General features: G+C 50.5%; 1 protein-coding gene across 5 annotated transcripts in view; it reads right to left on the reverse strand.

Moving 5' to 3' along the window:
- Positions 1–2,065: 2,065 nt before the first annotated feature.
- The window catches only part of RTKN (rhotekin), a gene marked incomplete at its 3' end in the record, with an annotated part of 37,178 nt that continues 13,762 nt past the window's right edge, over positions 2,066–25,481 (reverse strand). For 2 of the 5 annotated variants that reach the window (XM_081876919.1, XM_081876920.1), the window contains 11 exons: positions 22,368–22,567; positions 20,108–20,169; positions 18,143–18,196; positions 17,807–17,924; positions 15,242–15,466; positions 15,053–15,147; positions 12,490–12,596; positions 9,681–9,806; positions 7,825–7,990; positions 6,789–6,893; positions 2,066–3,112 (listed from right to left, as the gene is read on the reverse strand). In XM_081876919.1, the coding sequence (XP_081733045.1) occupies positions 2,718–3,112; positions 6,789–6,893; positions 7,825–7,990; positions 9,681–9,806; positions 12,490–12,596; positions 15,053–15,147; positions 15,242–15,466; positions 17,807–17,924; positions 18,143–18,196; positions 20,108–20,169; positions 22,368–22,567 (1,653 nt within the window). Of the gene's footprint in view, positions 3,113–6,334; positions 6,448–6,788; positions 6,894–7,824; positions 7,991–9,680; positions 9,807–12,489; positions 12,597–15,052; positions 15,148–15,241; positions 15,467–17,806; positions 17,925–18,142; positions 18,197–20,107; positions 20,170–22,367; positions 22,568–24,502; positions 24,607–25,481 lie in introns of those variants that run through there. The other 3 variants (XM_081876921.1, XM_081876922.1, XM_081876923.1) reach the window with 3 other exon arrangements.

The raw sequence follows: 25,481 nt of genomic DNA on the forward strand, positions 1-25,481 counted from the left end.
TTTAGAGGAGGAAAACAAGAAAAAAAATATTCTGAACAAAACAGTGGCTGTATCATTTTTGTGGTTCATGCTGTGGCCACAGACATGTGATCTGATGGTGAGTTTTGGGTAGCCCAGTGCAAAAACCCTGAGGGTCCATGTGGATCTGTGCTTTGTAACCACGTTTTTGCACCATTGCAGCCCCACAAAACAGTGGGTGCGTGATTTTTTTGGGTGCAGGCTGTAGCCATGGACATGCTATGTGATCTGATGGTGAATTTGGGGTGACCCAATGCAAAAATCCTGAGGATCCATGGGCTTTTACCTCCCCCTCCCAGGCAGCCTCCTTTATCCCTAGCGTCCCTTAGCTCTTTCCCCGATCGCTTGCCCATCAGCGGCTTTGTTTCAACACCCCCTTCCCTCTTTCAAAAAAAAAAAGCACGATCTGTTTTTTGCCCCTGGGCAATTCGGCTGCAGGGACCACATATTCACTCCATAAGACGCACAGACATTTCTCCTTACTTTTCAGGAAGAAAAAGGTGCGTCTTATGGAGCAAAAAATACGGTACAATAAGTGTTTCTGACTCAACAGCAGGGAGAGCTGTTTGACAGTGGAACAGATGTTCACAAGAGGCGGTGGACTCCTTCCCTGGAGGTTTTTAAGCAGAGGTTGGGTGGCCACCTGTCAGGGATGCTTTAGCCGAGATTCCTGCCTTGCAGGGGGGGGTTGGACTATATGACCCTTGGGGTCCCCCTCAACTCTACTATTCTGTGATTCTCTGAAAATGAATAAATAAAGGGTTGCAGGCAGGCGGCAGCTGGAGGGCTCGGTCGGTAGACCATGAGACTCTTCATCTTAAGGTCGTGGGTTCGAGTCCTGCACTGGGCAAAAGCTTCCTGCCTTGCGGGGATTGGACTAGATGACCGTGGGGACCCCTTCCAACTCTACCATTCTACAAAAAGCTGCAGAGTCAGAGCAGGCCGCCCTGGCTCAGAGATGACCAAAGTCCAGCTGGGCAGAAGACAAAGGCTTGCTCTGCTCCCTCCCTCCCTACTTGGGGGTCTGCCAGTCCTCCATGCTGCTGGGGGAACATCACAGACCCACCTCAGACCCACTCAGCCTCCCCCAGCACACCTCACTGGAAGGAGGGAGCCAGGGGTCCCCAAGCCCAGAGATGGGGGGCTAGCAGTATCTCCCCCGGCCTCTGCGGTGGCGCTTTGGGGACCACCAGAAAGCTCATCAGTCTTTAACATCAGCAGTGACATCTAGACCAAAGGAGCATTTGAGCCCCGTTCTCAAGTTTGTTTAAAACCTAAAATAGCTTATCTCCTCTTCCTTTGAAAGTTTTTTTTAAACCTTTTTGTAAAGGCAATACTAGAGTTTTCACAGCCGAGTCTTCAACTCCTTATTACTTACTGCTTGGCTGTCTTTAAATAGAGCTATGTCTAAAACTTGCCATTTAGGTTTTCAAACCTTTTTTGTAAACCCAGGGGAGCATTTCAGCCCTGCTCTCAAGTTTGCTTAAAATCAGTTAAGGTTTATGATTTCTCTATTTCCTTCAGAGGAAACTGAATAGTTCAGTGAAATGAGGTTTGTAGCCGGCATCCCGTTAAGGCTTTGTTCAATTCTAGGTTTCTCTAATTTTTCCCTTAAACTTTTTGATTTTTGCTTTTTAGTTTAAGTCTCTAGTCGATTACTTCTTGTTTCGGGGATTTTCACGGTATTTCGTTTGTTTTGTGTAATTTCAGAGATGTGGGGCTAGCAGTAGCTAATTTGACCTCTGCGGTGGCATTTGGGGGACCCCCAGAAAGCTCCCCTGAGAAAACCCCCAAGAAAATACTTATGTTAATTTGAGGGAGGGGGAAAATGTCAAACAGCTCTACCCATGCATCCTCACCCCAATTTTTGCAGGGATATAAAGTCTACCAACACCTCAGCATTGGAAGGAAGCAGGATGAAGATGGATAATTTTGGGGGACAGCTGGCACCAAAGCCATCCAGCCTCTTTTGAAGCCCCCCCCCAATATAAATACACAGCCATACACACACAGTCCAGACCCCACCTCTCGCATTGACAAAGGAATTGTTAAATACATTTTAATGCATATTAAAGGAAGAGGCAGGTTTGCCCCCCGCCTCACAGATGCGGAGGGGGGTCACGCCTGCCTACTTGGCAGCAAGCACCTCCCCTCCCCTCCTGAATTGGCACATATCCCTGAAACTCAGGGGGAGCGTTAGAAAAATGGGGGGCTGTCGGAGGGCAAGGTGGGCGGGGGTTGATTTTTGGGGCCACCGCTGGGGGTGGTGAAATTGGGGGGCGGCTTGCACAAAGGAACCAATACGAATGAGCTCCTGCTTCTGGCAGGGGAGATGCCAACCAGACCCGCCCCCCTGCTTTTACGTTTATTTCCCCACCCCAAATTGTTCCAGTTTCTCAAAGGAAAAAGGTGCTTTTTCACCCCTGCTGAAGAGGAGACTTGTGGGTCAGGACGGTTACACAGCCAGCCCCCCCATTGGGAATTGGGGCATAAGAGCGCTCCCTACAGGCTGTGCCCCCCAAGTGGGGGGCAGCTGGTCCAGAAGTGAGGAGAGGGCCCTGATGGCTTGTTAGAGGATGGCGGGGAGGGGGACTGGAGCGTGTGGGGTGCTGGCCCCACATCAGGCCCTCTGCTCCGTCCTCCTGCAGTCCCCTGCTTCCAGTCTAGCGGACCTCTGGAGGCCCCAGCGCCCTCCCTCCTCAGACCTGGGACTGCAACCACAAGCGGGGGTCAAACCGGGGCCGGGCGTGGGGCCGAGGGGGGCGCTCGGGCTCCGGAGTGGGGCTGCCGCTGCTGCTGCTGGAGGAGCTGGAGCCGGAGGGGCCCCTGGCCCTGGGGGGCGGAGGCGGCCCCGGCGGGCGCCCCGAGCGTCCTTTCAGGGTGCTGAGCTTGGCGTCCAGGGAGAGGGTGCGGGGCCGGCCCCAGGGGGGGCGCGGCGGGGGGCACGGGCTGGCGCTGGAGACGCTCTCGCTGTCGGACGCCGTGCTGCACGACGACCCTTCCAGGAGGGAAAGCCAGGGCGGGGGGCCCAGGCCAGAAAAGCGCCGGGCCAGGATCTCCGTCACGGCCTCAATGTCGTCCGCTGGCTCAATAGCTGGGGAGAAAAATAGGGCAGGGGGAGATTAGCGGAGGGGCCGTTGCAAAGGACCCCCAGAGTGGCAGACCCCCAGAGTCCCTTTCCATGCGCCTCCCATGAGGATCTCCAAGGGAAGCCGCGCCCCAAAGCAAGGAACATCTGGAGCCTGCTGGGGCTACTGGGACCAGATGGAATTTGGCAGGAGTTACAATGCTTCAGGTTGCGTTTTTTCAGGTTAGGAAAGGTAAAGGGACCCCTGACCATTCGGTCCAGTCGTGACCAACTCTGGGGTTGTGGCATTCATCTCGCTTTATTGGCCGAGGGAGCCAGCATACAGCTTCTGGGTCATGTGGCCAGCAGGACTAAGCCGCTTCTGGCGAACCAGAGCAGCGCACGGAAACGTCATTTACCTTCCCTCCGGAGTGGTACCTATTTATCTACTTGCACTTGCTTTTGAACTGCTAGGTTGGCAGAAGCATGGACCGAGCAACGGGAGCTCACCCCATTGCAATGATTCGAACCGCCGACCTTCTGATCGGCAAGTCCTAGGCTCTGTGGTTTAACCCACAGCGCCACGGACCGCCAAAACCCAGAAGTACAGGAACGGGTTACTTCCGGGTTTCAGCTGTTGCATATGCGCCTCCTGCAAGGATCACGTTCGCAACCTGAGCGTCTACTGTATTGGCTTCACCTAACTCAGATCACCCCTGGTTTAATATCCCTGGTGGTGCAAAATTGTCACAGGAGTGCCTGGATTAAAACTGTCTATTGAAAACTTCACTCTTGTGGTTCATCCCCACAACAGCTACTCACTTTGCGTTTTAGTAAAGCCAACAATCCAATTTGTCAGCGCCTAAATGATCTCGAGCGTCGGAAGAACTTGGCCACAATAAGGAAGGTTTGCCCAGGGCATGACTATTTTCCACCTTCCCTTTGCGACTCTCTGGCACCCTCTCTGCATAACTGAGCGATTCCAAAATATACACGTGCTGTCTTGGCTTCTGCCAAAGCCGCGCGCAGCCTCTCCCGGCTGGAGAGGTTGTGCGCGGCTAAAGAGGAAGCCAAGACAGCCAGCGGGATGGATCCTGCTCGCTGTCTTGGCTTCTTTGCTCTTTGCAGCTGGGGGGGAAAATAAAATTTCCCCCCTTTATTTCCCCCCCTAAAAACTAGGTGTGCCCTATGGTCCGGTGTGCCCTATGGAGCGAAAAATACGGTATGTTAAATGTTCATAAGTGCACCAACCAAGCACATACATAGATCAGCACAGGAAGACCTGAAACCATTTTGATTCCCAAACTGACCAAATGTTTTCTCTGCAAGGTCAAAGGAAAATGGAAAAGCCTCCCCATTGTCTTTTCCTTCACAAATCCTGCCTTAAGGGCACATTTAAGATATGAATAGGGTGTGAGCCTGTGACCTGGCTCAGGAACTAAGTATTTATCATTACAAAAGACTGGCCAGGCTCCCCAGGCAATCCAGTCAAGTGACCATTAAACAGGTAACCTGGCAGACAGTCTGGATAAGATACAAAGATTTATTGGAAAATAAAATACCAAGGTGGTTGTCACCAATGGAAGCGAAAGCTTTTAAAAGACTCAATATGGAGTCCAAATGGCCAAAATATTGGGAAATTTTGGAACAAGAGGGAGACAAATTGAAACTGCAGAGCTTTGAGAAATTAAGAAATAAAGTGCGAGATTGGCTTCATTATTGTCAGATAATGGAGGCTTACAAATTGGAGAAAAAAATTGGATTCCAGGTGGAAAAATCGAAATTAGAAACAGAATTGTTAGAACCCAAAACTAAGATTTTGTCAAAGATGTATAACTTGCTGCTGAAATGGAACACTCAGGATGAAATGGTGAAGTCTGATATGATTAAATGGGCACAGGATGTTGGACATAATATTATGTTTGCTGACTGGGAACAGTTATGGACCATCGGTTTGAAATTTATGGCATGAAATGAAAAAGGTATTTAAGTATACCTTCTTGAAGAAACCAGAGGCCTTTCTCCTGCGCATGGTTGGCCAATTGGTGTCAAAGAAGGACAGAACTTTTTTTATGTATGCGACAACAGCAGCAAGAATACTCATTGCAAAATATTGGAAGACACAAGATCTACCCACTCTGGAAGAATGGCAGATGAAGATGATGGACTATATGGGACTGGCAGAAATGACCGGCAGAATCCGAGACCAGGGAAAAGAGTCGGTGGAAGAAGACTGGAAGAAGTTTAAAGACTATTTGCAGAAACACTGTAAAATTAAGGAATGTTAGAGTGATGTTGGAAAGTAACTAAGTGGTTTTCAGTTGTAATGCCTAAGAGATAGAAAATAAGGATTTGAAATAAGTAAAAGACCTAATGGTGAGGATTTGCTGAACAAACAATTTGAATTGGAATATAAGAAAGGGTGGTATGAGGAGGTCTGGAAAGTAAGGTAAAAGAAAATATGTAAATGGAATTGATATGTGTTCTTTTTGTTTTTTCCTGTTTTTAAATTGTTTTTAATTTTTGTATTTTTGTATTCTTTTTTTTCCTCTTTTCTGTTATAATGTATTAATCTTGAAAACTTTAATAAATATTTAAAAAAAAATAATAACCTGGCAGACAGGAGATAAACAAAGCACTCAGATTTCTGCTGTAGACCACCTTTTCTGTGATGTAGGTATGATGTATCTGGGGGTGTCTTAGGTTACACCCCTTCTGTGATGAATGCATAATGTTTCTGGGGGTGGTCTTGATCTACAGGGTGGCAATTTCAAAAGTCTTTATAAGGCCTTGCACGGCATTGTTCTGGGTCCTCCTCCTCTCCTGCGTGTGAGGGGAGCACCCTGTTGCAACAGATCAATAAAGATCAGGCTTACGAGCTGCTTTGCTTCTCAATATTCTCTGGTTGGCCTCTGTTATTTTCTCCTACCAATAGGGAACCCACTTAAGGACTCTATATGGACTCTTGGATATCCCATAAGGGAAAAGGACAATTTTGGTTTACAACATACACATAAATGGAGGCGCCCACTGGGTCCAACTGCCCACAGCCCCCGCCAGCCCCCTTCCCTGTCAGTGGGAGATCCCAGGGGCTCTGCCGGTGCCTCCGCTGCCCACCCCTCTCTACACAAAGGGTACTCCTGCCTCCTTCACCCTCTATCTACCTACCTCCCTGCCAGCCAGCCCCCCCCCCATTTTGGGAACCCAGAGGACCCCTACCCCCCCGTCCAGCTTTGGGTGGGGGTTACGTCACCTGTCGCTGTAATACGAGGAGAGGAGAGCTCGAATCTCGGCAGAGACAGCGTTGTCCTGCAACAGCAGCCCCTCGCAGTTGGGGGGCGGCCCCCCTGGGCCAGGGAGAGCTGGGGGTGGGGGGTAAGGGGTCGGGGACAGGACAGAGAAGAAGAGGAAGAGAAGGGGAGACATGCAAAGAGAGAGCAGGAGGAGAGCAGAGAGTTACAGACACGGATACATCTGGGCGCAAGCAAGGTGTGGGGCAGGCCCCACAGAAACCGGGGGGGGGCAAGACAGAACCCCAGAGACAGGCAGGAAGAAAAGGGTAGAAGGAGGTGAGACCCTCTCGCCTCCCCACCGTGAGTTCAGGGGGGCCCTAAGCCACCAGCCCACCCCCGAGAGCCCCCTCTGTTCCCTTCAGCCCCCCAACCCTCCCCGCTTCTGCGGACCCCCTTCTCTGGAGACTCACCCATCTCGTGGTAGAGGGAGCCTTGCTTCTGCAGGAGGGCCATGGGGCGCCGTGGGGAGGGGACCTCCACCTTCATGAGCTCATCGCAGCAGTGCTTCCACTGGCCTGGGGAGGGGGGGCGACGTCAATGAAATAGTTAAGCCCCACCCCACATAATGGATCACAAGACACGGCGCTCGTTCACTATCACCATCAACTTTGGGGGGCTGCTGCTCAAATACTTTAAGGGGGGGCTGAAGGAACCTCAGCCCCAATGAGTTGGCTCACATGCCAGGGACCCCCTCCCACTTTGCTGGCCATCTGTGGGGCAGGCAGGGGGCGCTGTGCTGCCCCCTAGTGGTCTCCCCACGTGCACCAGAGGACAGGATCCCCTCTGGCCGACCCAGGTTTTAGGCCAGGGGTCAGCAAACTTTTTCAGCAGGGGGCTGGTCCACTGTCCCTCAGACCTTGTGAGGGGCCGGACTATATTTGGGGAGGGAAATGAATGAATTCCTATGCCCCACAAATAACCCAGAGATGCATTTTAAATAAAACGACACATTCTACTCATGTAAAAACACGCTGATTCTCGGACTGTCCGTGGACCGGATTTAGAAGGTGATTGGGCCGGATCCAGCCCCCAGGCCTTAGTTTGCCTACCCATGGCAGCCTTTCTCAACCTGTGTTGTTGAACTACAACTCCCATCACCCCTAGCTAGCAAGGCCAGAGCTCAGGGATGATGGGAGTTGTAGTGCCACAACATCTGGGGACCCACAGGTAGAGAACCGCTGGATTAGGGGTTGCAGCTGTCCTTCTTTAGCCCCCCCCCATCTCCTGGGAAGGGCAGAACCTCCCTAGCACGGTGTGTGTGTGTGGCTGGATTGGGGCCTCTACGGTCCAGCTCAGCTTCTCCCTCGCCTCCCTTGTCCTGCCACGACCCCCTTGCGAGGCGGGACAAGGATGCAGCGGGAGGGCAGAGCAGGAGAAGGCACTGTTGCCCCTGATCTCCCCCCCCCCCCGTGTTTCCACACCCCCCATCTCTCCTCCCCCACTCACTCATGTCATAAAAGTGCTGCCAGAAGGCTTCCATCCAGCGCTGCGTCTCGGAGCGGGACTCGGCCAGCAGCGTGTGGGTCACCTCCTCCCCCCCATAGCGGTTCGTGACGGACATGGTGTGCAGTTGGTTCTTGGGGTCCTTCTCTGTGGCTCGGATGCGCGTCTCCTGGAGGGGGGGGCAAAGGGGCCTCAGGCGCAGAAATGTGCGCATGCGCAGAAATACCCAGAGGTGCCCAGGGAACCCCCAAGGAAGCGGAAGGTTGGAAGATTCAGGACAAAGAAAAGAAAGTGCTTCTACACACAGTGCGTTAAACGGTGGAACTCCCTCCCACAGGAAACGGGGGGGCACCAACCTAGATGGCATTTATAGAGGACTAGACCAGGCATAGGGACGCGGGTGGCGCTGTGGGTTAAACCCCAGAGCCTAGGGCTTGCTGATCAGAAGGTCAGCGGTTTGAATCCCTGCAACGGGGTGAGCTCCCATTGCTCGGTCCCTGCTCCTGCCAACCTAGCAGTTCGAAAGCACGTCAAAGTGCAAGTAGATAAATAGGTCCCACTCCAGGGGGAAGGTAAACGGCGTTTCCGTGTGCTGCTCTGGTTCACCAGAAGCAGCTTAGTCATGCTGGCCACATGACCCAGAAGCTGTACGCCGGCTCCCTCGGCCAGTAAAGTGAGATGAGCGCCGCAACCCCAGAGTCTGCCACAACTGGACCTAATGGTCAGGGGTCCCTTTACCTTTCCCTTTAGACCCAAGCATGGGCATGGGGTGCCATGAGCTGGGCAGGGAAGAGCCACATCAGCTTCAAAGCGTGAGTTTCAAAAATGGCAAGGTCTCCATTTTGACACTGACACCCCTGACACACAACATGGATGGACAGACCCTGGCCTGGCTGTGCTGCCAATTGAGAGTCATAGACTGGTAGCGTTGGCACCCCCAGCGGTCATCCAGCCCAACCCCCCGCAAGGCAGGAATCACGGCCGAAGGCGGAGGCAGCAGTTGCATTGAAAACATGCTCAGTTGGCAACTGTGGATGAGAAGGATGGAGCGAAGGCTGGGGGGGGGGGGACAAGCAGGGGCATCACAAGGGGGGTCCGGGGGGTGCGGTCTGCCCTGGGTGTCATGCCTGGGGGGGTTTGACAAAATCCCCCCCTGGGCAGATTGGCATGGGGGCGCTGGCACCTCCGGCGGACAGATTTCTGTGATTGGCACGATTGCTGTCGAGAAAATCTGCAAATACGGTGTGCAGTGCTGGTCGCCAGGGATGCCCCCCCGGTGGGCGCTGTTTGCATCCCCCCCCCCCGGCGGGCGGAGCTCCCCAGCAGCCAGGCCTATTTGCTTAATCAGCGGACGGAGCTGGCACCCCTGGGAGGATCGCCCTGCCCCCGGGGGCACGTTTTTCCCCCAAAATTTTTTATTCATTTTATAACACAAATAAAGAACACAAACAGAAAAACAAACCATACAAACAGATTTGTGTCTTATCCTTATTTTCCTAAACATTGTTATGTGGGCTTCCCCAAGTCCCACCTATCTGATTTTCATTTTACTCCATCCTTAGCAATTTACATATATCACAATTTCTAACCATCTTTTTTTTTAATCACATAAAAAACTTCACATTTTATCAGTTAGAAATAATATTATTTTAAAATACCCTACCTTCAACTTCTAACCCTGCAGCCTATATCCGCTGCCAAAGCTAGTCTGAGATTTAAATATTAACATATTTTTTCAAATATTCCTTAAACTTCTTCCAATCCATGTTTGCCGCTCTGGGTGCCTGAGCGGTTTCCTCCGTCACTGGGGACCCCCAATGTTCTGCCCCCCAACCTGGTCTGAGAAATCATCCCCCTACCTTGTTGATAGCAATGGTGAAGGCCGGTTCCTCCTGCGTCTCGACATCTTTGGGGTGCCGGTAGCAGAGGAGGCTGGAGCCCTGCAGGAGGCAGAAGAGCCGCAGCCAGCCCTGCTGCTCCCCCTGCTGCAAAATGGGGGGGGGGGAGAGGGGGGCTTGTGTTTAGCAGGAGGGAGACCCACACGCCATCTTCCCACATTCATCCCCCCCCCCCGGACGGGTGCTGTCATTCTTCCCTGCCTGCCTCCCAAATCCCTTTCACCCATGCTCAGAAACCCCTTCTGGGTGGGGGGCCACAGCCCCATAGCAGAAACGCTCCCTGCCTCCCACTCACTTCAGAATATTTTTTGTATAAAATAAAATAAAATAAAAAACAAAACAAAACAAAACAAAATAAAATTGTATACCACCGTATACACACAGGTAAAAAAAATTGCTTGTGCCACACCAAATTCTTTACTGATAAGAAATACATTGGAAAACAGAAAGAAAGAACTCCTAGCAGTGTCTGATTTATAACATAGAGCACAACTACCATATTTTTCGCCCCATAAGACGCACCTAGTTTTTAGAGGAGGAAAACAAGAAAAAAAATATTCAGAAGCAAACAGTGGGTGTATGATTTTTGTGGTTCATGCTGTGGCCACAGACATGTGATTTGATGGTGAGGATCCATGTGGATCCGTGCTTTGTAAACACGTTTTTGCACCATTGCAGCCCCACAAAACAGTGGGTGCGTGATTTTTTTGGTGCAGGCTGTAGCCATGGACATGTTACGTGATCTGATGGTGAATTTGGCGTAAGGCACTGCAAAAATCCTGAGGATCCATGGGCTTTTACCTCCCCTCTCCCAGGCAGCCTCCTTTATTGCTAGCGTCCCTTATCTCCCTCCCGATCGCTTGCCCATCAGCGGCTTTGATTCAACACCCACTTCCCTCTTTCAAAAAAAAAAAAGCGCGATCTGCTTTTCTCCCCTGGGCAATTCGGCTGCAGGGAAATTTGCTCCATAAGACGCACAGACATTTCCCCTTACTTTTGAGGAAGAAAAAAGTGTGTCTTATGGAGCAAAAAATACGCTATTTATTATTCCTTCCTTCCTCTCTGCTGAGAGTTCAGCAGAGTACATCCCTTTGCAGCTTAAAAGGGGAGCCATGTGATCCTGGGAATCCAGAAAGCGTAAAACAATGCAGCTACATAAGGATATGAGTCATTCCCCAAATATACTTACAAACAAGCCTCTTCCATATGTACCCTAAGTATGTATGTGATCTCAGTGAGAGACATCAGCTTCCTTTTGCTGGGTAATCTCATTTATATTTGGTCTAATTTGAGACAAGCAAGATCTCATCTCCCCATCGACACAAAGAAGCCTTTCTACCCATATTCTGCAAATAAATATACACTATACTATGCCGCCCTGAAATGCTCAAAAGTTTCCTTGCATTTGCCTGCCACACCCTTGCCTTGCCACACTACAGTGAAGGACCGAAGATGAGACTGCAGGATGAGGCCAGAGGGGCCCATCGAGTCATCCAGCCAACGAGATGCCCCAAGGGGAAAGCAGCAAGCCGGACCCAAGTGCGAGAGCAGCCCTCTCCCCCCTCTGTGTCCTGGAAGAAGTTGCCGTGAACTAGCTCCATCTCTCTTTTAAATCAGAACCAGTGAAGGCGGTGAAGGTCCTGTGTGAGTGTCTGGAGGCAGTTGGAGGATGGATGGCGGCTAACAGATTGAGGCTGAATCCTGACAAGACAGAAGTACTGTTTTTAGGGGACAGGAGGCGGGCAGGTGTGGAGGACTCCCTGGTCCTGAATGGGGTAACTGTGCCCCTGAAGGACCAGGTGCACAGCCTGGGGGTCATTTTGGACTCACAGCTGTCCATGGAGGCACAGGTCAATTCTGTGTCCAGGGCAGCTGTTTACCAGCTCCATTTGTTACGCAGGCTGAGACCCTCCCTGCCCGCAATCTGTCTCGCCAGAGTGGTGCATGCTCTGGTTATCACTCGCCTGGACTACTGCAATGTGCTCTCTGTGGGGCTATATTTGAAGGTGACCCGGAAACTACAATTAACCCAGAATGCGGCAGCAAGACTGGCGACTGGGAGCAGCTGCCAAGACCACATAACACCGGTCTTGAAAGACCTACATTGGCTCCCAGTTATGTTTCCGAGCACAATTCAAAGTGTTGGTGCTGACCTTGAAAGCCCTAAACGGCCTTGGTCCAGTATACCTGAAGGAGTGTCTCTGCCCCTATCGTTCTGCCCGGACACTGAGGTCCACCTCCAAGGGCCTTCTGGCGGTTCCCTCGCTGCGAGAAGCCAAGTTACAGGGAACTAGGCAGAGGGCCTTATTGGTGGTGGCACCCTCCTTGTGGAACGCCCTCCTTTTCAAGGAAATGCCACAGTGCACCGGTTTAGCTCAGTGCAGGGACCGACTGCGTGGGCGGCAGGGTCCACGGGCTGGATTTACAGCCCTGGTGGGCCACATCCAGCCCCCGAACCGTAGTTTGCCAACCCCTGAATTAGATCGTTATAACGAAAGAAATAAATCTATACAGAAAACTGTGCTTTAAAATTCTCTGCTCTCTTGCACCACCTGGTGTGGCAGGTTTACAGTGCATCCAAATCGCTGCATCTTTCCCAATGTAGCTGAGTAGAGAGACGGAGCGAGAGAGTAAAGGGGTGGAGAGGATCAGCCCGTCTCCTGAGCGCATGGCTCTCGATGTGCCTCTGCCCGGGCGTGTGGGTGCTAAAACGTGGGTCCCCTGTCTTCTCAGCCCCTTCCCTACCTGCAGCGCCCCCCCCAGCACTTACCTGCACCTTCAGGAAGCCGCACATGACCTGGTGGAGCATGCAGTTGGGCTGGGCTGCCAGGCGACAGCAGACGCTGCCATACAGGGGGAGCCAGAAGGAGCTCTCCTCTAGGTGGGGGTGGGGAGAGAAGAAGAGGAATGGGTCAGGCGGAGGCAGGTCTGAGCCCCAAAAGAGGGACGAGGGGGCAGGGGGCTTTGTCCCTCCTGGAAAAGAGAGGCCCACCTTCATTGGCAGAACTGGCTCAGCGGCGGCAGCTCCGCAAAACGTCAAGAGACGTCGGAACTCCCCGCCACTTGACTCTGGACTCTTTTGGGGGCTTCCTGAAAACAGTCTTGGTGAGAGAAGCCTTTTCAGACATTAGAAAGACGTTTCAGTCCATTTTTAGCCTATTGTCATTTTTTAACTTTCAACTCTTTTTCGAAGGAAGGGGGAGAGACTTCCCCAGGCAAGGCCTTTTTCCACCTGCCTTGCTCCGCCCTCCGGCCTCTGCTTCTCAATTTGTGTTTTATTCTTTTATGCACTGTGGCTTGCCGTTGTTTTATTGATTGTAGTTTAGAAATTATTTATTGTAATTGTTAAGAGTGCATTTCTGTTTAATTTTCATATGCTAATTTTATTATTATTCTATACTATTCTAACGATTGTTTAATGTTACTTTTTTGATGTACGTTGCTTATTTTAAAGTTATGTTTTATTATCACATTTTTGTACTGCATTGATTTGTTATAAGATGTACATTCCTTGTTTCTTCAGCTTGTAAACCGCCTTGAGTATTGTAAGATAGAAAGACGGTACACAAATTAAAAGCGATGATGATGATTGTTGTTCGTTTTTGTCATTGCTAATTTTATGTTTTATAAACAGCTCTGGTGTTTGTTTTACAAAAAAACGTTGCATAAATCTCAGGCAAGGAATAAATAAAGTCTCAGAGAGGCTACAGTCCCCACCTAAGGGCCTTCTAAGTGGTGGCACCCACCCTGTGGAATGCCCTCCCATCAGATGTCAAGGAAATAAACAACTATCTGACTTTTAGAAGACATCTGAAGGCAGCCCTGTTTAGGGAAGTTTTTATTGTTTTATTGTATTGTTAATTTTCTGTCGGGAGCTGCTCAGTGTGGCTGGGGAAACCAACCATTATTATTATTATTATTATTATTATTATTATTGCAGGAGCTCGCACAATGCCCACCCAGAGCCAAAGCACCCAAAGGCAACTCTTCTCCAAAGAGAGATTCAATGCTTGGGGTGACCTTTTAAGCTCTCTGCCTTGCTTTCTGGGCAAGGCTGGCTCAGTGTGCGGGTTCTGGGATGCGTGTGCGAAATCCGAGTCCCCACAAAATCTCACAAGGGCCTCCCTGGCCTCCCAGAGCCCATGCGCTCAGAAGGCCTTCCTGGCAAGCGAGGCAGAGAGCTGGGGCAGAAATTTATTATTTACTTAGTACATAAAATTCATACACTGCTTAAAAACAAACAAAGAAACCTCAAATAGGTTTAGAAAAAGCTAAAACAGAAAAATCCAGGAAAGCACAATACTTTAAAATAGTGGTTCCCAATTAACTAAGTACTGGGGAACACTTGTTTTTCAAAAGTCAAGCCATGGACCCCCTACTTTTGAAATGTTGGTATCGCTATGGTAGTTTTTGCTATGTGAATGGTGCCCACAGACCCCCTGGGCGGGTTATGAGTTTTAACACTCCAGAAACCCAGCCAGATGGGTGGGGTATAAATAAAATTATTATTATTATTATTATTATTATTATTATTATTATTATTATTATTATTAGTTTGGACTTTCACTCCCCTTAAGGAGTCTCAAAGCGGCTAACAATCTCCTTTCCCTTCCTCCCCCACAACAAACACTCTGTCAGGTGTTTAGTATTACAGTAATATCGCACCAACATCCACCCCGTCGACTGTCCATTTCGGCGAACATCTGTGGCAAGCCCGGAAGGAGCAGAAAGGGTTACTTCTGGGTTTGCCACTCGCACCTGCGCATAAGTGCTAATCGCGCAGAAGCCCTGGCCCATAAGCACAAACCACTCCACGCGCGTACAGAGCGGCGCTTTGTTGAGCGTCGCTTTCGTCGAGCTTCCGGGGCTCCGGAACAGATCCCGGACTCAAAACAAGATACCACTGTATTACTACTACTACTACTATTATTTTTATTTTTATTTTATTTTTTTTATTATTATTATCATCATCATCATCATTAAACCACCAGTTTTAAAACATACAAAAAGATGAAACACTAAAACAGATTAAAACCCGCATCAACTTTCCAAACATCTGGACAGACTTTCTCTAATCAGGAATGTTTTTAGCAGGAGCCAAAAATAGGCAGGGAGTCCCGCAGTGGAGCAAAGAGCTTTTGAGCTCTCCCTGCCTTGCCCACATGGGGGACCCTCTGCCCCCCCCCCCCGCCGCCCATCCACTAGCTGACTCCCGCAATTTGGATCTCTTTCCGTGTCTGCACAAAACCCACGGAGCCAAACTGGACTTCGGAACGTTCCTGCTCCCGCAAACCCAAACCCAACAACCCCCCCCCAAACCCTGCTCCAAGTACCGTTCCCGGTGACGGCGAGGTCGTGGGTGCGAAAGGCGTCCTGGACGTGGGCCAGGCGCAGGGTGGTGCAGGCCAACAGCTGGTACTTGGGGCCCCTGGAAGGAAGCAGAGGCGGGTGAGCCCGGAGGGGGCGGGCAGCGGGTGCGAATTCTGAGGAAGACAGCCGGGCGTCGGGCCCAGGATACTCACGCCACGCTGGGGGCGGGCAGCTGGAAGGGGCTGCTTCCCCCATTGCTGACGGGGCTCCCGGGCACCCCGTCCAGGGCGGCACGGACCCTCTTGCCGGACGAGCGCCCCAGGGAGCTGCTCAGGCGGCTGGCCAGCTTTTTGGGGGTGCTGCCCAGGACAGAGTCTTCCTCCAGGCCAGCGCTGTACAGCTCCACCTTCAGCTCAAAGTCTGGACCGGCCTCCGTGCTGGGGGGAGACAAAGCGGGGAGCACAGGCGTGAAAGGGGGGCGCTCCCAGGCAGCCCAGAAGGTCACCTGAGGAGGGACTTGGAATATAAAATACAATTTACAGCACGGGAGAGGGCATGGAACTGGAAGGTGACAGCATGTTACAGGTGAAACTTGGAAAATTAGAATATCGTAGAAAAGTTCATTTATTTCAGTAATTCAACTTAAAAGGTGAAACTAATATATGAAACTAATTCATCATGTGAAAGGCTGGGCTGGATGAATCCCAAACCAGAATTAAGATTGCCGGAAGAAATATCAACAACCTCAGATACGCAGATGACACAACCTTGATGGCAGAAAGTGAGGAGGAATTAAAGAACCTTTTAATGAGGGTGAAAGAGGAGAGCGCCAAATATGGTTTGAAGCTCAACATCAAAAAAACGAAGCTCATGGCCACTGGGCCCATCTCCTCCTGGCAAACAGAAGGGGAAGAAATGGAGGCAGTGAGAGATTTCACTTTCTTGGGCTCCATGATCACTGCAGATGGTGACAGCTGTCACGAAATTAAAAGATGCCTGCTTCTTGGGAGAAAAGCGATGACAAACCTAGACAGCATCTTAAAAAGCAGAGACATCACCTTGCCAACAAAGGTCCGTATAGTTAAAGCTCTGGTTTCCCCAGTAGTGATGTATGGAAGTGAGAGCTGGACCATAAAGAAGGCTGATCACCAAAGAATGGAGGCTTTTGAATTCTGGTGATGGAGGAGACTCTTGAGAGTCCCATGGACTGCAAGAAGATCCAACCTCTCCATTCTTAAGGAAATCAGCCCTGAGTGCTCACTGGAAGGACAGACATGAGTCTGACCAAACTGCGGGAGTCAGTGGAAGACAGGAGGGCCTGGCGTGCTCTGGTCCAGGGGGTCACGAAGAGTCGGACACAACTAAACGACTAAACAACAACAACAAATATATGAGATAGACTCATGACACACAAAGCGAGATATGTCAAGCCGTAGAGAATCCATGGGGCATTGCCAAGAGAAAGATGAGAGACATGAGACCGAGCAATGCAGAAGAGCTGAAGGCTGCTATTGAAGCTTCCTGGTCTTCCATAACACCTCAGCAGTGCCACAGGCTGATAGCATCCATGCCACACCGTATTGAGGCAGTAATTGATGCAAAAGGGGCCCAAACCAAGCACTGAGTACATGTGCATGCTTCTACTTCTCAGAGGTCTAATATTGCTCTATTTGCAGTCCTTGTTTTGCCGATTTCATTGAATATTCTAATTTTCTGAGATTGTTAATTTGGGGTTTTCATCAGCTGTACACCATGATCATCACAATTATAACAAAGAAAGCCTTGACATGCTTTGCATGTGATGAGTCTGAAATAAATGAACTTTTCCACAATATTCTACGTAATTTTCCGAGTTTCACCTGTACATTTGGAAAGAAAATTATATGACAACTTCTCAGCCGACCAGGGATTCTTCAGCCGTGGTTGGGACTGCAATCTACTTTCAGAATTGAAAACTGGCAGTGATCTACTCCCGGTTTTGCGGGGGTTCAGATTTTTTGGGAAGGAAAGCCCCATTTTTAAGGAGTTCAGCTCAATGTTGTTGAGCTAGAGATCGACCGCAATCTACTAAAATCTCACGGGGATCTACCAGTAGCCTGTTGGATATCCCTGGGCTAGATCATGGGTAGGCAACCTAAGGCCCGGGGGCCAGATCCAGCCCAATCGCCTTCTCAATCCGGCCTGCGGACGGTCCAGGGATCAGCGTGTTTTTACATGAGTAGAATGTGTCCTTTTATTAAAAATGCATCTCTGGTTTATTTGTGGGGCACAGGAATTCATTCATATTTTTTTCCAAAATATAGTCCTGCTCCCCACAAGGTCTGCGGGACAGTGGACCGGCCCACGGCTGGAAAAGTTTGCTGACCCCTGGTCTAGATGGCTCCTGGGGGGTCCCTTCCGATACAATATGATACGATAATCTTTATTGTCATTGTCCCATACAGAACAACGAAATTGAAAAATCATTCTATGCATCACTTAAGTACCTGTTTGAGCCAGCCAACTCTTTCTGCCCCCCAGGGTCGTCCCCCCCACAGATCTCCGGACCCCCAAAGGACAAAAAAACCTGTTTCTCCCCCGCCAAATGCCAAAGAACCCAGAGCCCCCAAAATCCACTTTTAAAAAGCCAACTCTTGTAACGTTGAAAGATTCCGGGGGAAAGGAGAAACAACCCTTTCTCCGCACAGATCCTTTTCCAAGATTTGCTGCCTCCCGCACGGCCATGGGGACCCCCAGGTTTCTGCCCAAAGGGGGCAGGCAGTGGGGCAGGGACTCACAAGAGGATGGTGCTCTCAAAGCAGATGTCGGTCAGGGTCCGATCCACCAGCACCATCTCCGTGTCGTAGATTTCCGGACCGATCTGAAGCAGGCAGAAGACGGCGCAGCGATGCGGCTCTGCCAAGGAACGAGGGGCATTTAGGTGGCGCCCGTGCCTCTCGGACCCCCCCAAGCCCCAGCCAGCCCCCCAAGGCCCAGGGAGGGAGAGGGGGAGAAGTTGGCTTGGAGAGGAGGCGCCCAGCCGGGTGCCCGGCTCAGATCGTGGGGCCAGAGGTGCCATGCGCAGGAAGCAAAGGCATGCGCCGTCGGAGGGGCCACCACCAAGAAGGACTCACCGCCCTTGTTCTTGAAATATTCTGTGTCCTTCCACATCAGTGGGATCCGGAGGTCTGGAAAGTGGAGGAGATACAATATCATGTCTTATCTAATAAAGTCTTCTGTGAAAAGCTTCCAATGATGTTGTATAAATATCTGGTACTTTTAATTGTTATTTTCTTTTTCTTTTCTTGTTACTTTTAAACTTTTTGTACTTTCCCCCCCAAATTTTTTAATTGATTTTCCAAAAAAAAAATTAAACATACAAACATAATTCTCAACCGTATTTAAACCAAACTTAGTAACATTGTTAAGTGACTTCCTCGTATCCCCCTGGTTGAATTTCAGTGTATATCATTTAAACGATTTTTCAGATCCAATATTCTTATAAAATTAATCACTTAACATCTTTCTTTCTTTCCAGTTCAGCAGTAAACATATTAATTCATCACATTACATATTTAAGTCATAAGCCTGTCTGGTATTTGCAAGCTTTTCCAATTAATTTAACTTAACATATTTAACTAAATAGTTAAACTTTTTGTACTTTTTGATGTGGAGAATTCCCCCCCCTTTTCTTTTTTCTTTTTTCCCCTTTTCTGTGTTTAACTTTGTCGTACTTACCTTTATTGTAAGCTTGTATTTTAAACCAATAAAGATGTATTTATAAAAATTTTAAAAAAGGAAAGAGGAGGAGATAAAGAGGGTTTGTTTGCCTCCCCAAATGCGTCCAGGCAGGAAGAGGCCTGCAGGTAACATAGTGGGGGCCCAGACATCTAAGCCAGGGGGTCCCCAAGTGGGGGCCACGAAGGGGCAGGGACGTGGCAGGGGCCCCTGCAGGCACGAATGATTTGGAAAACTGGTCCAGCGATGATACACATGTGGTGGAATTGTAGGAAAATAAAGGAATTTTGGGACTCAAGATATATAATCAGCTCAAAAAGATGTTTAAAATCTATTTTTTTTTGGGGGGGGGGAAACCTGGGTAAAACAGGTATGGATATTCCCCAAAATATGAAGAATATGGCAGCAAGAATCTTAGTAGCCAAAAATTAGAAAGGAGACTCTATCCTGACCAAAATGGATTGGCAGACAAAATTATTAGAATTTACAGAATCAGCAAAGATGACGAGAAGAATTAGAGATAATATAGACCAAATGTTTATTAGGAAGTGGGATATTTACAGAAAATATCTGAAAGAGCATTGTAAAAATGTGAATTCTCTGGCAGGCTTAGCAGGACCCCGGTAGAAACAAAGAAAATCTTATAAAAATAAGGATATGGGATAAGACGGGAGTGATAACGAAGAGTGTGCTACATAACAGAAACTTGGAACCCTTGAGGGTGTGACTGGAAGTCATAATGGAATAAGCATTGTAAGAAATCTATTTACTTTTTGCAATTTGTATTATCCTTTGGTTTTTCATTTGTTGACAGTTTTTTCTTTTTTAAAACTAATAAAGCAATTTTTTAGAAAAGGAAAAGTGGTCTGACGGAATCAAGCGCTTCCATTTTGTGGAATTAATTAAATTCAACAGCTGAAATTGGATTTTGGAGGCATGTGCAATTAATTGTCACCGTTTTGAATTTTGTTGCCTGATCGCCACCCTTCGCGGGTCGTGCAAGCTGCTGTATTCTGAATAATGTGATTATTTCACTGGGAACAAACTGTCTGGGAGTTGATCTAAAGCATGGATATGCCTTTGGCCTCCTCCAGAACATGCCTCAAGCATTCTTTACAAATCAGTAACAATTCTTGAAAGCCAATTATAGGGGCAATATAGAATCACAGAAGGGGTCCCCAGGTCATCTGGTCTAACCCCCGGCAATGTGGGAATTTGGGCAGAGGGAAGTTCATTTTTGCACCCCAAAACAGCTCTCCTTTGGGACCGGGCTGCATTGCCTGCCTCTCCCACCGGGCTCTGGGCCTGGAAGGGGTCCGGCTGGGCTGCACCTGCGGCCAGGTGGGTCACAGCATCCTTACCTGAGATGCAGACTCTGCCTCGGCAGGGCAGGCGGTCGTCCATGGGACCAGCGTCTGAGGGGCTGAGGGGGTGAGAAAGGGCTGTCAGAGACACAGGGAGGACCCCCCACACACCGCCTGCCCCCCCCCAAACCCCACTCCAGCATCACAGGAGAGTTCAGCTACACTCTTGATTGACAGCCCCAAGGATGTGGGGAAGCAGAACGACTGCATCAGTGGCATTCTTCATTAAAAAAATTATTTTAGAAGATTCATATGCTACTATTTATTTTTTTAAAAGTTTCATGGCAGCATGCAGATTTTAATTAAATAATAATTAATAATAATAATAATAATTTATTTATACCCCACCCATCAGGCTGGGTTTCCCCAGCCACTCTGGGCGGCTCCAAACAAAATATTAAAAATACAATAAATCATTTTTGAGTATGTTTGATATTGTCAATTGCTTTTACTTCAATACTGTTTTTCCGTTTGCGTATCACCTTGTGGTCTTTTAGTCCAGTACTGTAATAATAATAATAATAATAATAATAATAATAATAATAATAATATAATACTCCCCTTCATCCGTGAATCATACCCACACCATTAAAACAGATTTAATAGCCCAAGGGGTAGATTAAGAGAGGAGCAGTGCCTCATTCAGAAAAGAGGCAGAAGTAGGTGGTAGCAGAAGGAATGGATAGTCAGAATGAAAAGAACAGTCATAATCTCAGAGAAGTGTAGGGCTGGAGGGGAACCAAAGGGTCATCTAGCTCCACCCGCTGCAACGCAGGAATCGCACCAGAGGCCTCCTGGGAAAGGCCAACTCAGCTGCTCCCAAGAGGAGGCTGAGCAAACTTCCCTCGCCAAAAGAGATTCCCCCACAGGCTCTTCTGCCGCTGGAAGCCCCCCCCCCCCGGAAGAGGCCAGCCTAACCTCGAATCCGGCCCCTTTGGACAACCCAGGGGGCGTCAAAGGCAGCCCCCTTCCCAGTCCCACCCAAAGCTCTTGGGGCGCTCCTGTAGGTGCACAGCTCCTCTCCATGCTGCCCCCCTAGCTCTCCATTGTTGCAGGAATTTATGTATAGGTTGGGGGGGCTGCCCCTCCAGCAGATATCATGCACATGCAGCCCACTACCAAAACCAGCACCATCGCTTTTGTCCCGACAAAACACTTCATCACAGTTCCTTCCTATTTTTCAAAGGGCCATTGCTGCACGATACCAAATGTAAGAATTCACTGATCAATGGATCTCTATACTGGCTCACTGGGAAAACTTCAGAAATTCATCTAGACATGTGAGCTCAGCTACTCAGCAGCCCCTCTGCCTGAGGGATAATCCCTGGCCTCCTGATACCTGAGTGCCAGACAGGTAGCCGTTCCAGAAATAACAAACCCTGATGAAGACAAAAGGTGGCTGGGAAACAGGGAAATATAAATATCTTTTTTGTTACACTTGAGGGGTGTTTGGTGGAGGGCAAGGGGAACAATGGGGCAGGGTCCCCTTTCATGATGTAACCGTGACGTATGAGTGATGTAGTTTGGGGTGTGTAACATAGGGGTTAAAGGTAAAGGGACCCCTGAGCATTAGGTCCAGTCATGGCCGACTCTGGGGCTGCGGTGCTCATCTCGCTTTATTGGCCGAGGGAGCCGGCGTACAGCTTCTGGGTCATGTGGCCAGCATGACTAAGCCACTTCTGGTGAACCAGAGCAGCGCATGGAAACGCCGTTTACCTTCCCGCCGGAGCGGTACCTATTTATCTACTTGCACTTTGACGTGCTTTCTAACTGCTAGGTGGGCAAAAAAAGGGACGGAAAACGGGAGCTCACCCCGTCGCAGGGATTCGAACCGCCGACCTCCTGATCGGCAAGTCCTAGGCTCTGTGGTTTAACCCACAGCGCCACCCGCGTCCCTAACATGGGGATTAGCAGCTAATAAAAGTTGGGGTCTTCTTTTGTCTGGGGCTTCCATCTTGTTCCACCTGGTGGCAGGTGGGAGTCCTGTCACCACAGTCTTCAATCAAGACCAAGCCTCCTGGCTGCTATTTTGCTCTGGTCTTCCTGGCTGGGGTCCTTGTTTTTTGTCCAAGGGAGCCCTCAAATTTCTCCGCTAACACCCTCCAGAGCCAGACCTCAGCCCCAGAGCGTTCCTGAGCATGTGCAGAGCGCTGGCCCAGCCCTGAGGCTCTTCCTCCTCCCGGCTCTTCCTCCTCTTGGCCCAGGGCCGCACTGGCCCTCCTGCAGACATGCGCCGCGCACCTGCCACCTCACTCACCGCCTGGCCATCCGCTGCATGACTTGCGCCTCCTTCATGCGCTGAAGCTCCGCCATGTAGGCCAGGATGCGGCTGTTGCAGACCAGCAGGCTCTTGGTGACCTCCAGGGCCTGCTGGCGCTGGGTGCAAGCCGCCAGGAGCTTGCAGGCGCCTTCGCGCATGCGGATCTCATGGTCGATCTTCTTCTGGATGTCGGTGCCCTGCGAGGGGGGGAGAGAAAGGAAAGGGAGGGAGCATGTGAATGAAGCTGGGGGGGGGCAGTCCAAGAACCCCAGTCCACTCATTTATTAATAATAATAATAATAATAATAAAATTTATTTATATCCCGCTCTCTCCAGCCAAGACCAGGCTCAGGGCGGCTAACACCAAATCTAAAACAATTGATTGAAATACAGCTTAAAAAAACAAGATTAAAATACAGCATAAAAACATTAAAATGCAGCCCATTAATAATAATAAGTTTTATTTATACCCCGCCCTCCCCAGCCAAGACCAGGGCGGCTAACACCAAATTAAAAACAAGCTTAAAGATTAAAATACAACATAAAACATTAAAATGCAGCCGCATTTCAGTGGAAACTCAAATAAAAAACTTTTTGGGGATGAAAACATCAAGGCTAACTCTCCAGACTGGTCCTATATGGGCCAGAAAATTTATTATCACAGGCATATCCCACTTCTCCTCCAAGGAGCTCCAAGCTGCTTGACCCCCCCCCCTCCAGTTATGGTGCCTGGGACCATAACAAATGGCCTGGGACAGGACTGGGAAGTGGAGGTAGAGGGTGCCCCATAAACGAAGAAAGAAACGCCCCCCGGACTCAGCTTCTGTGACAGCTGTGTGTCTTTTGGGGGGGTGAGAGGAGAGAAGCAGCCCCTGTTCTCAACGGCCAGAGTGCTCTGAGCATGCGCAGAGCGCTCCCCACCTCTCACAGGCTCAAAACGTTGGGCCCTTTCTGTGGGGCAAGGGAAAGCTGACCTGCCCCAGTCTACAGCCTCTGGGGAGCCAAAGCGGGGTTTTTGGGGGGGCGTCTCCAGGCGGCGCCCAAAACAATGCCTGGGGGTGTTCAGAATCAACCGCCTTCCTGACTGTTAATTTCCCAAAACACCTTCATGCTGCTGTTAAATATTTTTTAATGTTGTTGTTGTTGTTGTTGTTATAATATATTAAAATACATCACGATAAAGGAAAACATTTTCCTGTGTTTGGTGCCCCCACCGAAAAAAAAAATACCAGGCTCCACGGTCTCCCACCCGCCACCCAGGAAGACCCCCGATCTTTGAGTGAGAATTGATGACCCCCGGAACCCACCGTCAGGGCGAGAGCTCGGCCTCAGAACATGCAAAGCCCCACCTCTGTAAACGGAGAGAAGTTCCTGAGCTTGTGCAGAGTGCCTCCCCCTCAACATGCACAGAGTCACAGTAGACCTATCGAATTCCAGGGACCCCCAGGGTCATTGGGTCCAACGCAGCAACCCCAACTAAAGCACTTGTGGCAGGCAGCCATCCGAGCTCTGCTGAAAAACCCGGGTTCAACAGGGAAAGCTCTGGGGGCAGAGGCTCTTGTCCCCCACCCCTTGCGCAATGGACATTATGTACCACGGACGGGGTGGAGAGATCTGAAAAGAGGGATACAATCGGGGGGGGGGGCAAATTCCTTCCTTCTCCCCTGCGTTGCCGGGGGCTGGACTAGATGTCCTTTGGGGGACCCCTTCCAACTCTCCAATTCTCTGCAGCCTTTTGCCCAGGCCAGAGGAAATCCCATTAGCATCCATTTTTGCCTCGGAGGCTTTGGGTATGGGTGAGGGGGGGTCCTCTCGCGACTGACCCCTCCCACAATGCCCCTGCCGGATGCAGAGACCCCCCCTCTTGTCTCTACAGCTACGGACCCCCCCCCAAAAAAACCCAGCCTCAACCGCCTCCCTCCCCCAGCCTGAAGGGCCGTGAAGCAGCAAAAAAATCCAGCAGCTTGGGGGGGGAGGGGCCCCCCTGGCAAGAAATGCCCTCCATCATGCCAGCTGCAGAGATGGGCGGGGGGGTCCCGCCTCCTCCAGGGTTCTCAAAGGGGAAACCCCAGCCTCTTCCTGGGGGGCTCCCCTCCTCACACCCCCCAAGCGTCCCCCCCCGAGCCACTCACCTTGGCCAGCCTGCCGCTCTCCATGCCGGCGCCCCCTAACTTAGCCGGCGGCCCCCCATGCGGCAAAGGCGGTCCTGGCAGTGGGGCGGGTGACAGCTGGAGGGGGAGGGGGGGGCAGAGTCGGCGCAGCAGCTGAGGAAACTCTGACATCACCAGCTGCCTATTTATAGCCGGGTTGGGGGGGGGACAGCTGGGCTGGCCTCCTCTGCCCCCCCTCAAGAAAATGGGGAGGGGGAAAGCAGGGGTCTGGTGGGGAAGGGGAGGGTGGGGAGCTGCTTCTCAGGCCCCCCAAAAAAACCTACACTGTTTGGGAGCCCCTTCCCCTCTATGGGGCTGCTGAGAAAAGGGAAGGGGTCCCGTTAGAGGGGTTGCATTTTGGGGGGGCAGATGGGGGGGCATTTGCTCTTCATCCTTTGTGGGGCTGGAGGCACCCCAGAACTCAGGGATGGAGCAAGGGGGGGCCTCTCGTAGGCAAACTGATGGGGGCGAGGATAGGGGGCAGGTTTTGGGAGGGGGGCAAAGGGTGGGGGGGCAAAGGGTGGGCCTGGCATGAGGCTCAAAACTCTCCCCCCCCCTCCACGGACCTCCAGCCTGGGCTAATCAGCTTGCGGCAGATTATGGCAGAGATGCTGAGGATTTAGAAGGCTGGGAGGAAAATCTGGAGTGGGGGGGTGTCTGGCCAATGTGCCCCCCCCCCCAGGCAGTGGAGTCTGGCCAGCCGGGATTCTCCCACGAGTCATCTAGACCCACCAACCCCCCCCCACTGCAATGCAGGAATCACAGCTGATCTCGACAGAGTCCCTCTGAGCATGAGCAGAGTGCCGCTGCTTCAGCACTCAACAACCGAAACCAGTCCAGACCGACCCACTCAGAGGGGCGGAGAGATGGGGGTCAGGGAAGGGGCTCCCTGCGACTCACATCCCCCCCCCTTTTGTTGGAAGCGCCTTGGCCGAAACCATGACAATTATTATTTATTGCT

This window comes from Podarcis erhardii (genome assembly GCF_964252035.2).
Source record: "Podarcis erhardii genome assembly, chromosome: 9".
Taxonomy (NCBI): Eukaryota; Metazoa; Chordata; class Lepidosauria; order Squamata; family Lacertidae; genus Podarcis; species Podarcis erhardii.